The sequence below is a fragment of the Aphis gossypii genome, chromosome 2 (assembly GCF_020184175.1).
Source record: "Aphis gossypii isolate Hap1 chromosome 2, ASM2018417v2, whole genome shotgun sequence".
NCBI classification, from domain to species: Eukaryota; Metazoa; Arthropoda; class Insecta; order Hemiptera; family Aphididae; genus Aphis; species Aphis gossypii.
Window position 1 is genome coordinate 34,215,006 of NC_065531.1, and position 19,381 is coordinate 34,234,386.

General features: G+C 28.7%; 1 protein-coding gene across 1 annotated transcript; it reads right to left on the bottom strand.

The window, feature by feature from the left end:
* Positions 1-1,240: 1,240 nt before the first annotated feature.
* On the bottom strand, positions 1,241-9,643 carry LOC114127687 (uncharacterized). The gene is made up of 3 exons (XM_050201993.1): positions 9,194-9,643; positions 5,502-6,667; positions 1,241-2,957 (listed from the first exon to the last, which is right to left on the bottom strand). The coding sequence occupies exons 1-3, from the start codon at positions 9,208-9,210 to the stop codon at positions 2,536-2,538; spliced, it is 1,605 nt and encodes a 534-aa protein (XP_050057950.1). The 5' UTR covers positions 9,211-9,643; the 3' UTR covers positions 1,241-2,535.
* Between the last annotated feature and the right edge of the window lie 9,738 nt (positions 9,644-19,381).

A 19,381-nucleotide genomic window follows, 5' to 3' on the forward strand; every position in this document is an offset into this window, starting at 1 on the left:
AAAAATGTATCAACATATCAAAAACAAGCAAAAAACATATTAAAATACAATTAAAACAACAATTATTGTATATTTGCCAAGATAATGAACTTCAGAGAACAGACATAGATAATATGTTATAATATAATAAATATAGTTAGTTATCTACATTGATTTGAATATTTATTCTAATCATCCACTTTTTATGAAAACAAACAAATAAATGTGTGTAATTTTTAATTTTTTTTATTACTATTATTTCTTTAAAATTATTGTCTGTTAGTTTATTATCTAAACTAAAAGCAATTAACATTGCTCAAAGTCAATGTATAATAAAATTATAATATGAATCATTCATCGACAAATCCTTGCATTAACCATCCTTCAACATGACCTGTTATACATTATTTACTAGACGGTTCTTTTTATACGTGCAAAACTAATAATTATTTCGAATTAATGCCGTTCGGGCGGAAATGAAGTCGAAAAGGGACAGCTTGAAAATCGAGAAGACTTAACTGGAAAACGAATTAGGCTACCTGTGCAACGAAATGTCATAGCGACGCGTTTCGCTGATAGTCACATCGAATATCTGACCAACAATTGCGACCGGTACCACACGATAGAATAAATTGTATATTAATATAATTAAACGTGTCTATTAGATGTTAGATATTATATCCATTTACTCAACAATTCGAAAAAATTCGTATTGTCAATTAGGTTTAGGTTAGGTTAGGTTAGGTCTACGGTACTATAACGAAGTATAATTATAAATATACGATACAAGACCAATCTTTAATATAATCAAAACATTTATTATTTATATTGAACTATAAACAAGTGCATAATATGGAAAACATGGTCATAAAATGTCATACAAATTTAAATCATAAATAAACCAATTCTGATTAAATGATAGGTATGTATTCTTAAATAAACATTTCTTGAAACCGGGTTGCATATGTTTTGAATTACCACACAGATACATAGTACTTTTTACAGTACATAGTACTATTGTGAAATTAAAATTGTGGTGTGAGTGGGTACTGGGTATAAAATGACTGACTGAATTAATAATATAATTATTGAACTCGTTATAGAGTATAGAGCAATGCAAAGGAGGTATTAAGTTTATCTGTTGCAAAGTACAATCAACAGAGGATAATTTCGTGATACGATAAATTAATATTAACTATGTGCAATGTACATATTATTTCGTTGTCGGTTGACCTACCGACGTAAATAGAACAACAAGTCGTTTTACAGGAATCAAAATATATTTCAATACAAATAAAAAACCATTCATAATGACTATAATATTTACAATATGTAGAATAAAAAAATATATATATGTACGTATAACGTTAAGATCAACAAAACATAATTATTATTATCGATAACAACTATTTTTGATTTTTGACTAGTTTCGGTATTTTATAAATAGTATAAATAATAATAACAAGACAATAGTAGGTATTATAAAGTAAGATAAATAATATAAGTTATGTAGGAGTGAGTATGAATAATATAATAAAGTAATATGGATATACGATAACGATAACGATATAACTATATTATTATGATTATTAATGATTGTGCATTTTTTATGGGTTACATTAAATGTAAGTCCGTACGATGCACTTCAGTGTGTGTGACAGCATTCGAATCTCGCGAAAATCGGTGAACGCACACTCGGCAATAAATCGAAATCAGACGTGCATAAGAATCGATATCGATGTCGACCAAACTCAATGACATATCTTGTCGTACGACGACAGAGGTAACGAGTGCATAAAAGGATGAGAGTTTACTCTCACCCTAACAAGTCAAAAACAGACCTCCTAATAAGCTAGTAGTTCTAAAGGTTCTCAGTCAGTGACGCCATTTGCCTTTTTTTAAACGTGCCAACGTGTAAGCTTGCCAGTTTTTTTTTTCGTCGTTAGATCACTTCTCAGTTCTCCTTCATGGTAAGTACGGATAATATTATTAATACACAATATGTATTTTATGTATGTACGGATAATATATATTATTAGTACACAATATGTATTTTATGTATGTACGGTAATTGAGTTGAAGAGTTATATAACATTATTGAAGGCGATTATATATGAAAAAAAAAAAACGGAAAGTTGCAAATCGGAAATGGTTTTTGTCGTGCATACAAATAACATACGTCAATTATATGTATATTAAATAGGTATAAATAATTTTCTGTTGTTGACATTATTATGAGTTTTTTTTTTTACTTTTATGCAACGGTCATCGGAGTGTATGCAAATATTTTTACGGCGGGCCCCCTACGAAGCGGAAAAACAGACGCGTCAGAGAGCACCGGCCACCTTCACCCACAAATAGCGTCCCTGCTCGGAGAGTTGTCTGGGGGTTAGGGTACTAAAATAATATCTCAGTAATCGTTTTCGTTCACCGATACGAGTGTGCCGTCGGACTTCGAGTGTGTACTCGCGTCGACATCGGCCACCATAATATTATAAGTGGCAAGGCGGCGGTGATATTCGGTCGCAGTCACCGCGGTGGTGGTATCGTGGTCGATCAGTCGACCGTAACCGTGATCCTGGTGAACGTCTTCCGGACGGTGAACTCGACGCGGTCGGGGAAACCGTCGACCAGCGACTGTTGCCAATCGTCGTCGGCCGGCTGATCGTCTAGGTGGTCTTGGAACGACAGCAGCTCGAACGTCAACCGGAACGTGCGGAGCTGTTCCAGGCGGCTGGCGGACGCGGCCGCGGCCACGTAACCGGCGTTCAGCGGCAGCGTCAGGTCCAGTTCGCGGAGCCGCTCGCATCCGGAAAGCATATCCGTCACGCCGTCGGCCGTCGTCTTGTCGCAGTCGGTCAGGTCCAGCCGGAGACTGTGCAACTGTCTCATTTCGCCGATCCGGCGCAGCACGTCGTCCGTCACGTACGGACAGTCGGCCAGGCCCAGTGACTGCAATCCGGTGGCGTTCAAGAGACCTGGAACACGAACGAAACAATAATTATTATATATTATGTAAGGACCGTCGAAAATGCAATTAACAATATATTAATATCATCGTCATCGTCGTCATAGCCAAATCACACGACAGGACGTTTCAAAAAGGATAAACTGACTTTAGAAATACTAAAAGCTTAGACTTTTTTCTCGATTTTATTCTCGTTCCTAGACAAATACCAAAATTTTACTGTCTAAAATTCGACGATAAGTTAAAATTTGCTTTATCACACTTTATTTTACCGTGTCGTCTAACATATTATATCGTCAACGTTCATGTGGTGGTGAATACAAAAATGATGATTATGGGTACTTTGAGGGGGAGGGGGTGAAGTTTTTCTACCCCAAAAATATTCAAATCTCACGTACAATAAAATAATACATTTTTTTTCTGATTTACCGACTCGTTTCGCAAAAAAAACTTACTTAATCTTAAATAAAATTTCTAAGGTTTTAGAAGATACACTGATTGGTTACTATCTGTTATTTTTATTTTTGCAAAATACTTTATAAATGCACGTGAAAATGCAATACTAAATTTATCTCAATTTACTACCCGCATACTTTTAGATACATTTTCAGATTTCTGCGTCTTTAAATAACTATCAGTTAGTAAAAATATCTATTTTTCTTCTTTTATTTACAGGAATAATTTGTGTACATAACCACATTTATTTTAAACAAATTATATTAAATATTTTAAACTTAAGTATGTACATGTTAAACCTACCTTAAACCACATTTATTCTTAACAATAGCAATAATCAATAATTATCAACCGTGAAATTGAGTATAATATATATTATGTAATTTCATAAGTCTTATAATATAAAACGTCACATAAAAATCAAAAAAAAAAAATTATTTGTGGACAATAATAACAATATCATACAATATAACTTGAATAAAATTGCATAAGACAAACTCTGTACAATTGTATATCATATATATCATAAGCTTTATTATAGTGCATCAGAAATCGATTCTTATTGTTCGAAACGAATATGTTCAATATATAATAATATATAGATTACAGACGCCTATTGTATTTCCTGTAGTGTGCGCGAAAAGAATATAGACGACTACCGCCTATACGGTTTTGAAGATTCCTTTGAAGTCAGAATATAAATACTTCCTTTGCGTAGGTATACACAATGTATACGATCGGTGTAATACACGAGGATGAACTCGTAACGTGCTAGTACAGTTCCGGGTTTGTTAAAATCGATTTGCGATGGCCTTTATTCAATTTTCTATTTTTTGTTTTTTATGCAATCCCAAACATCCTCCATAAATAGATTCTTTTGCGAATGCAATTCTATGGCCCGTAAACACCTATTTTGACTTTTTATTAATCTATATTCAATTACGGTTTGCAGCATGATATTTTGTGCGTAGTATGGAAACGACAAGGGGTTTTTGAACAAAAATTTTCGTACTATAAAAATGTTACGTTTATTTATTATTAGTGAACTTATAGTACGTATAAAAATTAAAAAATATTTTCCCAGACAAAACTGTTGTGAACAAAACCTACTTGTTACATCAATACCAAGAAAATAATATTATTAATCGTTTCGTTTGACGTTTATGAACACTATAATTTCCGCGAATTCGCTAAAATATACATACCTATAATTCATAATTTATGTATAGTGTAAGCTAAGTAATTTTCTTTCATCTTGCACTACCTAGTTTTGAAATAGTAATAATAATAATACGTACCTACACCAATATTATTTTTATACAACCTACTTGCAGGAACAACATAACAAATGTATATTTTTCAATATAACCCAATTTCGAATGTTGGGGGCTTGTAAGTTAACTTTAAAATAATATTTAATCGAATTATGAACGATAATAGGTGATCAAAATAATCATTATCCAGCAATTTGAACGACCAAGACAAAAACACCGGTTGTGAACACTATAGTTTAGTGCCTCTAGCACCGGTGAAAGTCGTGAATAATAATAATTATCGTTATTAATCTGAAATCGTTCGAAAAACATGGTGATATAAAACGGATAAGTTCTTCGATTTTTTCAGAGTCCAAATGTATTTAAATTGATTTATTCCGCTTTAATTTAGGACGGGCGTAGATTATGAGTCAAAACGCAATTAACAAAATTTAAATATTAATAACCATTCCGCTTATCCCGCGTGCCTCTGGAGTTTATTTGAATAGTAAATTCGAAAAATTAACACCGGTTTAATAATAATCTACTACGGTTCTCTCCCGCAGCGTCGTGTAATATACGTGTTATCACTTTAATTTCGATTAAAATACCTAAAAAATAATAACCTAACGTTATCATCACATTATTTATTTCGTGCGTCATTATCGAATATTCTCACACTCTCGATTGTTGAGTTAAGACCCCTAGACGATTGAGAATATTCAGACCGACACCCATACCATCACACGTCAGTCGTTGGGGAAGTTTTCGAGCCGACTATAACCTATAATATGACGTTTGACGACGGTTCGAGAGATACGCGGAATAGAAAAGTTTGGACTTACCGCCGAGCAGACCGTCCGAAGTGACGTTCGACATGCCTTCCACGTGCAAGTGTTGGAGTGACGGCATCCCGGCCACGGCGGCGAACCCGTCGTCGTCCGCTTGCCGGGCGGCCTTCATCGTCAACCGGCGCAACCGGCGGCACGCGGGCACCAACCGCTTGTACGCGGCCGGTCCCAGTCCCGAACAGTCGGCCGCCGTGAGCGCCAGCAAGTCTTCGGGCGTCTCTGCGGCCACGGAGGCGGAGGCGTCCGCGGCGTTGGTCGCGTCGTCCCAGTCGGCCGCGCTCCCGCACCGGGACACCGGGTAGACGGCGTACGCGTGAGGCGCCGGCCGCCTGACGGTCACCCTGAACTCGGACAGCAGACCGGCGCACGTTCGCTCCACGGCGTCCATGAGTTCGACCACGCGACGGTCGTCGGCTCGATCGTGCGAACACCTCAACACCGGCGGCCGTCGGTCGAGGTCGTCGCCCGCCGAGCCGACCTCGTCCTCGTCCTCGTCGCGGTCGTCGCCGTCGCCGTCGCTGTCGTCTTCGTCCAAGTCGTTGTTTTCGTCCGAGTCGTCGACGTGGCCGCGGGCCTCGAGCATGGCCGTCACCGCGTCGGCCACGTCGTCGGCCGTCATCACCACGTTGCTGAAGCACACCCGTCGGGCGCGGACGCCGGACAACAGGCGGCGCAAACCGTCAGCCGGAAGGTTGGCGTACTGCACGTCGCGACCGTAGCCCACGTGCAACACTTCCAACGCTGCGGACGTCCGGCGGCACTCGTCGCCGCCGTTACATTCGCCGTCGCTGCATTCGTCGTCGCTACATCCACTGCCGCCGCCGTCGTCGTCGTCGCCCCGTTCACCGCCTTCGTCGGGTTCGGCGTCGTCGCCGCGCCGTCTCAGCTGTCGGGGCACGTCGCGGTCAAAGTCGAACACGTCCACCAGGTACAGCGACGTCACGTTCCGCACGTCGTACGTCCGCGTCACCGTGGCCGCCGTGTCCTGGCCACCGCGCACTAGCAGCGCGCCTTCCGACACGTACATGTGATGCTGGGCCACTCGGTACAACCGGTCGGTGGTCGCCGACGCCTGCAGAAGGTCGTCCGTGGACTGCTTCCGGAATATGAAACGGATCATTTCCGGTGGCAAACGGTCGAAAACGCATTTCGGACACGATCTGTGGACACGAAAAATACGCGATTACTTTATGTGTTATGATATTATTATAGATATATAGTGTTCTTATAGTAAAAATGTTATGATGATTACGGCGATGATCAACAATATTATATCTACGCCGTATACCTATCAAAGTGGTAACGTTTCTGCGATCGATTTATTTTGGGCTTTTAAAACTTTTTTTTTTTTTTTGTTTTCATTTTGCGGTCGGAGAATTTGGAAATACGCTTTAAGTCCAAAATGCGACTTTACCGACATTATAAGTTTTTATTACCGTCAAGAATAACTATTGTATTATATCTAACTTTTACCACGGTCGTTTTAAAAGTCAACGAATTGAATTTGGCGTTCGTTTCAAGTACCTACATAATATTGTTTGATTATTATCAACGTTCTTTTCGCGTCTTGAAGTCGATACACGTACGCACATATGTGTTTCAGTTTATATTTTCGAAGAAAATTGATAATATTTTATATTATATAGTTTTGAAACAGATCTAATTGTCTTGAAATTTTCAAAACTTTTAAATTGTTTAATAAATGTGAATGTTTATAATATTTTCGATTTTGAACATGATTTGTTAAAAGTGCCACGTATAAAGCTTTCGTTGACGTCGTGTTCAAAAATGTATTTGTTATTAAATGTACAATCATTACGGAGCGTTATCCAAAACTTATAAATTCGCAGATGTGAACATCTCAATAACTATTGTATGAAGACAGAAATAGCAATTTATTCTAAGTTTTAAAATAAAGCCGATACTGTCAAAAACAGTTTTTTTTACGCGCAACATTGTCAAAACGTTTCACAAATCTCTTTGTAATATGACATTCGAGATTGGGTTTTAACCGTTAAGAGTTTTAAACTTTTTATATATCAACTTTGAAAAATAAAGGAGACAATTTTTTACTCAATTTAGTACCAATAAACTTTCAGTAACTAAACTTTTAGTAATTCCCAGAATTCTTTTTTGATTTTAGTAAGTTCAAAAATACGTAAAAACAAAAACAATAAGTCGTTATATACGTGAGATAGTGATTGACTGTTTAAGTGAAAATTTGTATTGTTAATATACTTATTAATATGGGACAACTAGCTCGAGCTCACATTATATCGACTATTATAAGAGTTGTTATTGGTGACTCGCAATAGTTAATAGTATTTTTACCATTATCATTTTTTAAATAGACATTTTCACGTGTAATGTATATTATATTTTATTTGTAGGTTTAAAATGTTCATTAAAAGAACCGTTTGATTGTGTATTATGACCACAACCATTGTATTTTGTTTCAGTTATTATCGCGTTTATGTATCTCAGACACAATGTAAAGAATAGGCGTAGAGATTATGTCAATTTTCATTCAACAACTTGTGAAAAAAACTATTATCCCCGAATCGAGCTTTATATTCCGTTGCTAGTGAGTCGAAATCTCGAAAGTTTTTTAGAAAGGATACAAATGATGCTCTTTTTTTAGCACTTCAAAATTTTTCCACTACGTAATGTCGGAGAGGATATGTTATAAGGACTTCACTCTTCTAGTGGGAGTACGCGTATTATATTTATTTTTTATGAGTATGTGGACACTGCAGATTCTCGCTTATTTCATTTTTTTTAAATTTTAATTTCAGCCCCTCTCTGACTACTTTATCGTTTCGTTTATCCCTTTACTCCTTGAAGTAATTTTTTTTATCACTCTCTTTGTCTCTGTAATCCTTTTCATGATGAACTGAAGCCTCTTTTGTGACAAGAGACGTTAGTAAATTAGATGAAAGTCAATTTTGAATTTCACTAATATACGATAATCGGAATTTTTTGGTTTTTTTTTTCTTATAAACGCAACATATATAATAACATGTTTTAGTCAATAATATCTAATTAACAATACTTACACAACGTTTTGAATAAAACACAATAACATTATAATATTATGACTAGTCATATTATTGGATGTCTACACAGTAACAATGTGTAAGTTTATAAACTTATCACATATTCAGATTAATGATTTATTGAAGGTTAGTGTAACAATTATTATTATTTCATCAAAGTCGATAACATTGGTTCACAGTTCTATGTCTGATTTATGGTTTACATGTACACACATGAATAATGTACGTGGCAATAACACACAAACGTTAAAAGGCAATCCAAACGGTATTCAAAAAAATAAATTATTTATCCGAAAAACTTCGACGCCAATCAGATAGTATAATATCAGTTGACCACAACGCATCGGTATAAACACATTGAAATACATAACAGTCTTTTAAAGTTGACATGTATTATACAACGTCAAATAAAACGAAACCCAAAATAAATACAACAACTATCTGAAACTGTAATAGAATATTCGATGGGATGAATAACAAAAAATTGAATGATTGAATAAAACGTGCGATGCATGATGATATATAACATTTATTTATTTAGTTTTCAAAGGAATAACAATCACTGAACACCTAGTCTTTTACAATGACAAAAAAAAAAAAAAAAATGCGTTGATGAAATGTTACACTCACGATTCCGTGTCGTCCATATTTTGTGTTGTAGTCTGCTGGAGATCGCCGCTGACCGTCGTGCGTTGGATTAGACAACCGAGTGTTACTTGTGGAAGTAGTCTGTGTGATATATTTTACCGAGGTTATGTATTATTTATGCGGATGTGTGTGTGTGTGTAGTATAATATTAATATTTAAATGCACATACTAAATCGCACACGTGAAATACGAAAATACGAACGTCGCGTCGGACCGTACTCGAAAAAACGAATCGAACGGAAACGTAAAACTCGACCGACACGAAAATCAAACCGAAATTCACGGACTGAGTCAGAACGAGCGAGCACCGGTCGTTTGGACGGCAGTGGCAGCATACGAGACACGGACTGTGTTGCGAGCTCGGTCTATTATAATATTATAATAATGTGTTGAGCACATAACGACTGTGTGCGCATTGAATGACCGGTCCGTTTCCGTGTCTTATATACGTCAGATTGTCCGTCCGTCCGCAGCCGCCGCCTCCGCCACCACCAGTGACGTGTTATCTGAGCGAAATAGTTCAGTGAAAACAATATAGAATAATAATAATAATAATAATATTCAAACCTACGTAACCTATGGGATCGTCCTATGGGATCGAAAATCATACCGAAGGGCGCGGCGGTAGATGCTGAAAGAGGAAAACCACTTTCACGTGTTATATTATTCATACTTACCTATATAGTGTACTGAACGTGCAAACGTGTCATGTGATTTTCGTGTCGACCTTTGCTGTTTGTTGTCGGATGTTTATATTATAATTATTATTACTTATTAAAAAAAAAAATATATCTATATACCTATATTATATATTTGTTTAGTATACCAACGAGATTTTATCTTAACATGGTGTAGGCGCATATCAAAAGCTTAAAGTTTATTTTTTAATTTTTCGTATATTGAAATTCAGTTGATAATATCATTAAGCAGAAACTCTTCAAATCAAAATATGGCATAGTCGGGGTCGTTCATTTTAACTAATAAAACAAACGTTCAACTATGCAACAGAGCAAAGAGTCAAAAATGATGGTATTATTTTTATTTTACTGCAAAAATTAATAAATTCAATACTGACAAAAAATTATTACAAACAAGTTGATTGTATTGCCACTTTTAGCGATATATTCTTTTATAGAAAAAAAAAATAACTTTCTTCTTGTAGCCTTAATTAAAAAAAATCAAAAATTGTAATTGTGGTGGCGTTGTATCAAAGGTACGATTTTATATTATCATCCACAGCATCTTCAAAATTATTATAACATAATTTAATTATTATACGTGGTAACTGTTCAAATTTAGATTTACACTGTTCCTTTATTTTTTTTATAAATTTACATATTTTGTAGTATTCGTATTTAAGCTTGCACACTATTCTTTCACTGAAATTTGAATGTGGGTGGTTTCGATTAACATAAAATCACTCGTCCATCAAAGGTAGAATAATCCTTTGAAAATCTAAAAATTGTACTCGCCGTTTATTTGGACTCACTACACTTGCTTTTGAATTATTTATTCTACAACAAAATATATTCTCAAATCTGAATAATGACGATATAGAAACACAAATTATATCTTGGCCATATAATTCACAATAATATTGTATAACCCATGTATGAATTATTACAAAGAATAAAAACATTATGTATGTTTAATAAACACATTTGAATATGATTATATGAAGAATAATGTTTTGTAATAATGCATAATATAATATCAAAAGTGTTATGTTATTATTGAATAAGAAAACAAAGAGCAATTTTTATTAAATAGTTACACAACTAATAACACATATTATCAATTAAGTACAAATACATTTTAGATAATTACATTATTGTTGAATGTCAAATACTAAATGCATTTATTTAGCTAATTATTTATCTAACAAACATTTTATTTAATAGCTCTATTAATGACTCATTAATTACATCAAAGTATCAAACTAACCTTATTTTTATTAGAAAATAAAAATTATATTAAATATTAATAATTAAACAAAATTATATCTTTGCTGATACATTTAAGTAAATTTTACTTAAAATCTACAATTCATGTTTTTAAAATTATAAAATATTATAACAGCCGTAGTTTCAAGAGCGTAACAATTGAACAATCCAGTGGCATGAAACATGAGAATATATCATATTGAGTTAAAGGTTTTGTTTTTTAATTATAACTAACTAACTTGATATCAATATCAAAAATAGAAAAAAAATCAAGTTAGTTACTGAAAATGGCTGTATAAATAACTGTATAGATTTATAACTCGAGATAATATACAATATAAATATTATGGAAGTATAATACAGTATAATAATAATTAATCTCATATCGCATTCACATTAATATGTAGAAAATAATAATAATTAAAATAATTTTTAACTGCTTAGATTTTTTACGTTTATCAATACTAAAGTATAATAATAATTATTATTCGATTGATATTTGATACTTTAACTAGTTTAACTGATTAGGTCACTCTAAATAAAAACATATAAATATGAATAATTGTTAAAAATAAATGGTTTTAATTAAAAACAAGACCATGAAAACTAAGTCATTTAATTATGAATTATGATATTCATAAAATGTTTTATTTATGATTTATAGTCAACGTATCGGATTTCTATGTCTAAAATAAATCCTTAATTATTTAACTTTCAAGTTTAAACATCGGTTTCTTAATAATGTGAACAAAAGTATATATATAAAATATATTTCAAAAAACTTTTTAATATTTTATCACCTAAACGTGTTAAAAAAAAATACTACCTATTACATATTTAATGCACAGAAAAAATATATTTTTTAAACAAGTTTTTATTTCACTTAATGATTTTAATAAATAAATATTATTACACATTTATACATATTAATTTAACAATAAAATTAATTATTTTTGATCAAAGTGTTTATTTAGGTACATTTTAAATATATAAACAATTTAATACTTATTATAACTGCTATTATCTAATAATTTTTGAAACTTGTATTATGTAATTTGTTTGTATTATAAACCCAATAATATCATCCATCTACCATTAAAAATTATACGGAAAGAAACATTATATTGTTCAATTAGTACATTATTTTATTTTATAGATATAATAACATGGAAATATTTTAAGTCATATTTTATAATAGTTTAAAGTTTAAACGAATGATTTGTGTAAAAACAACCACTGAATACTGATCATATTAACATAATATGAATTATTATTATTCACTCAATGTTATTAACTATTGGTAGTCTATAAAATTATATTGACGCTTTTAAATGTAACTCACACATCTTATAATGCTCACGTAATAAGTATTCAGTATTCATCAAATGTATATCAGTTCATCCGCTTAATAACAATTTTAGTTTTTATATTTAGTTTTATTAGGAATGATTTATCTGTGTTAATTTATTGTATTATTCATAATAGTGTAGCTTATCATTTAGTGAAAAATATAAAATTATAATATCGATTTACATCGTACATTTCTAGTACATAAAAGTAAAATTTAAATACAATTTAATAAAAATATTTTTTTTTTGTATTTTATTTATAGCTCTAACTTATCAGTCATGACGAGTTATATTATATTTATAATTTATTATTAATTTATTTTATTTTATTTTATTCTATTCTCATTAATTAATTGTATATATATATAGATACAAAATAAAATCTAGATCTAGCAAATAGCAATAGGAAAGTATTTTTAAATTTTATTCATAGATTCTAATAAATGAAAATAAAAATTGTCAACAATCACAAAAAAAATAATTAAATACATTTTAACTAGTGCGTTTTTACCTTATACCTACTCAACATCTGTATGCAAATGCAACGATTGATCTTAGCTCTATAATATTTACAGTATTATATAATACATCACATTTCACTATCTTGTTTAAAGCCAAGTGCTGAATATATAATCCACACACTTTTAAGCCTTTCTTTAACAGTATACTATTTAAAGTGAAATTGACTGAACTCTAAATAATACCAGTAGCGAAACTACTTAAATAAAGCTCTTTTTGTAAAATATTTGTATAAATTAGTTTACACTACTTCTCCATATTACTATAGTAACATAGCATATGTGATATTATATATTTTTAAGCATATATGATTTGATGCTTTATTTTTTAGTAAATGGTTGTTTTAACATGTAATCGTGGTATATTTTAACAATAATTTAAACATACATATACATAAGAGATATAACCTATATATAAGAGATTACATTTATTGACCACCGGCATGTACATAATATATACCTCACTCGAGTGACCTTAATCTATTGTGCAAATATTGATTAAAAAAAAGATAAATTTAACTATTAAAATATAATATGTAATAAAAGTGCACACAAAGAAGTTTTGCTCAAAATTTCTTATTTATTAGCTGCTGTTACTGAGAAATACGGTAATATTGAATGGCTCGTGAGTCATGTTAGTCATTTATACATTTCTAATTTTGGAAAAGAATACTTCATACTAAAAATGTAATGAAATAATCACAAAGAGAATCAAATTATGCTTTTGATCAAAAATATCTTCATACTTATTTTTTGTTATCCACTAAAATTGCTTTACTTTATCAAAAAAAAAAAAAAAAGAATAGTTACAGCATTTAAAAAAATATTGAGTTCAGCGTACTAGCATACAATGACTGTCCTAGTGCATAATATGTCAAATGTTATATTTAAAATAATCCATTTTAATTTCATATTTTTAATATGAAAGTAAATTGATGTATTATGAAATTTAAAGATATAATTAATATCATGTATGCATTTTTTTTTTATTTTCATTTTGAAAATAGTTTTATATTTATTTTAAAACATAAAAAACTAAATTATACTTAAAAATACTCATAAATCAAAACTTTAAAATTCTAAAAATCCATATATAATAAATTTACAATTGAGTTTAAAATAGGTTAATTTATTCTAATATTAAAATAATATACAGTAAATAAGATTTTTCAGGATGTATAACTTGATATTATGTTATGTGTTTATAAGACGGAAGAATGTCGACATGTAGCTAAGATATCCACTTATTAATTTTATATTTTTAATTCCTTAAATTGCAGTGTATGTTTACAACTTATAGTATACTTAAAATTGAATAGAAAAATAAAAATACTTCAATAAAAGAAGTTCATGAAAAATTATATCTGCACAAAACAATTCAAGCTAAAAAATAAGAATATATAGTATAATATTGTGTTCGATATATACATATATATACAAACATAAAAAAAAATAAATGGGTAAATCAGTTAAGCTAACTACTAATTTATCTCATGTACATTCATAATGAATAGGTATTATCATTATTAATTATTACTATTTTTATTGTTATTATTTATTTAACTATATAAAAGTAGCTGCGTAATAACTACTAACTAGTGTTAATAATTTAGATAATAATTTATCATTTTTTTTTTTTAATATTTTTAATTAATTTAACTATACTAAACAGTTATATTATATTTTATAGAAAGTAAATAACTGATAAGAAGAGAAATGTTTGCGTATTTGCAGTAAAGTCTCAACTGATAATAAATATGATACAGATAGAAAAAAAAACTTTCACATATTAAACAACTGTAACTAATATTAGAAATTTTGACAAAATAAAATACTATTTATACTACATAAAATATAAATATAATAAACTACTTAAAAATTAGAAAAAATGACCTTCGAAAACTTGAAAATAAATTATAAAAATCTTTAAATACATATTAGGTACATATACATTTTTACCATAAGTTGTGTACAGATTCACTTGATATATTATACAAATTCAACATAGACCTATAATAAAAATTATTATTTACAATTATAATTACAATTTAAAATTATCAGTCAATTATACTGAATATAAACTACTATTTGATTTTTGAACATATTAAACACTATATCATACAGTTCTATTAAACGTTAAAATAATTTCAACATATTAATATATATATATTTTAATAAAACAACTTTTATTTTAATATTAATAACCTAAATTCCATGTGCTTACATAATCAAATACCCTAAATAATCGAATAGTTTAAATCATGTTAACATTTGAGTAATCAATCATTTATTTTGCTTTGAAAATTACTGCAATATTGATATGTGATGCATATAACTATTAGATATACGATTCATAAACACAAACATGTGCGTGAAAATGTACTTTTAATAATTTTAAATACAATACAAACATAATATATTTTAGTATTTTAATAATTTTCATATGATCTGAAATATAGAGTAATATGTATACCTAAAATAATTATTATATTATAATATCACATATTTACATAATAGTATCGACAATAATTCATTAAACAAAATAATAATGAAAATTATTATATAAAATAAAAAAATATATTATTGAAGTGCCATATTATATAATTAATCTTATTCACTATAAATATATTTGGGTGTTATTATTATTAAAAATTATGTAAAATGTGTTGACTTTCAAAAAAATATCATTATTTACAATTTACAGGTAAAAATATTCTACTTATTCTAGGTATATTCACAAATAAGTATATTATTCAAATCAAATAAATTATAAATATAAGTTATAATACATTAAGACAAATATAGAGATTTATTATTAACTTGATTGTTTATGATAGCAATTACCAATAAACCACTTAATTCTACTACTTATATATAGTATACATCAATTTAGATATTTTTGTATCAAATAACCTTTAATTTTTTAATGTTATCGTAGTTTCAGAATATGATGCTTTCGCTTAAATGACTGAGAATTTCCAAACTCTAAGTATTAATAACTTGATAAAATATGGTATAATAAATTTACCTCCTTAAAACACCAACATCTTACAATATTAAAATATATTTGATTACTTTTGCACTTTTCGTTGTAGTTCTACTTATTTAGTGTATAAAAAACTTTATTATAAAAAAAAAAAATATTATTTTTAAATATACTTATAACATATAAGGTCATGTGTCAAAAAATATTATAAATATCAATATTCCATAATTCATATTATTATTTATTAGGTATTATTATTATCGTACTTTTATTTTTGAACTCACAGGCCCAATAAATTACAAGATCAAGTGGAAATATTGATAATTATAGTCTGAATGAATATATATGTGTATAATATAAAATACACTGTAATAGTCTATAATTTACAAGTTTGAATTCATTTTATACTTAAAATGTATTGATTGAATTATAATGCATAAAGAAATCTACTTTGAAATATTTAATGAAGCTTAATAAATATTAAAACAATCATTGGTTTGAAACATGCAATAGCAAAAAAACAATCAATATATCTATATTTTATAATATAATATATAGTAATGGTTATGAGGGTGGATAGTTATATGAGAAAGCAGTGATAATCTGCTAGGTAAATTAAAAAACATGATTTATATATAAATTTAAATAATTATAAATAATTATATTATATATATTTTTGGAAGTATAAAATAAAAAGATAATATAATTTTAAAACAAAATCTAAAATAAAATAAACAGGAACAATAAAATTATGCTTGATATTGTGTATATAATTATAAATGTAAAAAAATATCAATTCTGACAATGAAATTTGAATAATTTCTGACAAAAGCAATGTATAAGTTGTTAACTTTACTATGTTTATACATATTGTTGAGTTCCGGTTGCTGTAGGTAGGAATACAGAGGTTGTCAATGACACAATAGATTGAAACACATTTTAAAAACATTTTATATTTTTCTGTCAATGTTGTCAGTGACTGTGCGTCGGTGATAGTGTTGGTTTAGTCTGAATGGGATTTTACAAAGAAAATTTGAAAACTACTTTAACTGTGTCTCCATATAAGTTACACAACTTACTGTTCTTATCAATAAATACATAGTTTTGTATTAAGAATCAATTCGTTTGACACTGTTTGAAAATTATATGAAGGAAAGTTCAATAAGAAAATACAATGGTACTTTAAAAATATCATTTCTTTTTGCTTTTAATATTTTATTTTTAACTTTTAAATGTTTAGCACAGTGCACTTAAAAGAAAAAAGTTCTTATTTATTTATTTTTGAAAAATACACTTTCAAGCAACGTTCATTCTTCTGTACATAAAATAACTTAAAAATCAATAAAATTTTTAAGTCGAACAGATTAAAAGATATAATATATCATAGAAAATAATAAAAAAAAAATTATATTTAATTTAATATTGTAGCCATTTATACAATCAAAAAACTAGTAATTATGGTAATAAACTATCAAAATATTTATTTATTTTTTTTTTTAAACAATTGAACGAGTATTTATAAAAACTTGTTACAAGGTAGGTGTTAATTGAATACACTGTATAGTGTATACACTGTAATACACTGCATATTTACAAGACTAGTGTAAATTATTTAGTTCTATATTCTCTTATTTATCTATAGAATAGTAAATATAAAAAATAAAGGTTATAAAATTACACTAGTTCTTTTTTCTCGTGTATCAGGTATTTCAGTTAAATCATTATAATTATTGCAGAAAAATACGAAGATTATGTGATATATTGTATGATATAAGGTTATTTTGCACACTTGCTTATGATAATTTGTTTGTTATAATCATCTTTTTATACTAAAATAATCAGCATTTATAGGTATAAATTACTATTTAAAAAATTTAAAAAATAATAATATTTTATTTACTTTTTCATCAATTATTAATTATATTTTATATCTTTTGAAAATCAAAATGTTTTGAAAATCATACTAATTTAGTGTAAAAATAAATGAGATACCTATGTTTTAATTATCTCATTCTTTTGATTCAAAATTTATTTTTCTAAAAACAGATAGTTTATTAACATTTAATTGTTGTTCTTGATTATCTTAACAATAAAAAAGTTGACAATTTGGCTTAGAAGTATTCACCTAAAAAAAAAAAAAAATTAACAAAATCCAATGAATGTGATCAAAATAAAGTATTTAAGTATTTAAACTTATGTATTATAAATATAAACAATAAAGTATGTATTTAGTAAGTTTAAAATAAAATAAAATAAATAATATTATTGTCTAAGTATATTATATAATAATATTAATGTTAATAGTTTTAGACTAGATAACTTAACTAATTTGTAACTATTTTACCTATTAAATTAATAGCCAACACAGTATATAAGTGTGAGCATATATTACATGTATACAGATAAACTATATGTGAAAATAAATTAATTAGAATTTATAGATACAAGCTTAAAAAAAACTATTAATATTATTGATAAACCTCCTTTAGTAAATTCTACCAGCTAGAAACTCTGCTTGTGCATTTTGGGCACTTAAATGATAACCTACTATAAACAAAATTATAGTATAAACATAAATTTATTATACTCGTAATAAAATATAGTAGGAAATCAATTATATTCACAAACAATAAATCAGAACTTAATTTATCAAACATAATTTTTAAAATGTTTATAGAGAAAATACAATAATACAACTTATCAAATTATATGCATAAAGCTTCATATTTAATATCATATAATATATTTAATTTGGATTATCAACAAAATGGAAAATTTAATAACTGATCTTCTATAAAATAGGTTTCAACTATACTTTATCATTGAATATATTATTGTAATTGATGTGTCGAATTAAAAATTCTTCACAAAAATAATAAACGTATTTTAACATTATTTATTATTAAATAAACTAATGATAATAAATTGTATTATATTTTTAAGTTATAAAATATAAAGCTACTAATACAGCTACAAGTACTATTAAAATTAAAATAAATCATTTTAATTCAAACTTTCAACTCTTATATAATATTTTAACTTAACGTATTTCGTACTTAAACATAGTTCTTTTTTAAATAATAAAATTGTGGTAATCTACAATAATTTTCGAAATATTTGTTTAAATTACATAAAAGAAACCTATATTTATATTTTATAGTATCGAAATGTTGTAAACCAAAATTAAAAAAAATCAAATGTTTTTAATATACTATTTTCATGATCCACGAAAATGTTGTAAGATATAAAACGAAAACAAAAACGTAGAAAGTAACAATAATAAACAAAAACATATTATTATTTAGTATACACACACTACACAGTAGTATAATGTTAATATAATATTACTTTAGTATATAACTGTTAACTGTTAG

What these genes read in the sequence shown, in the direction of transcription:
- LOC114127687 (XM_050201993.1), bottom strand. An exon ending in TTCGGACGGTCTGCTCGGCG is followed by an intron (nt 2,958 to 5,501) that starts GTAAGTCCAAAC and finishes TTCGTGTTCCAG; the next exon opens with GTCTCTTGAACGCCACCGGA.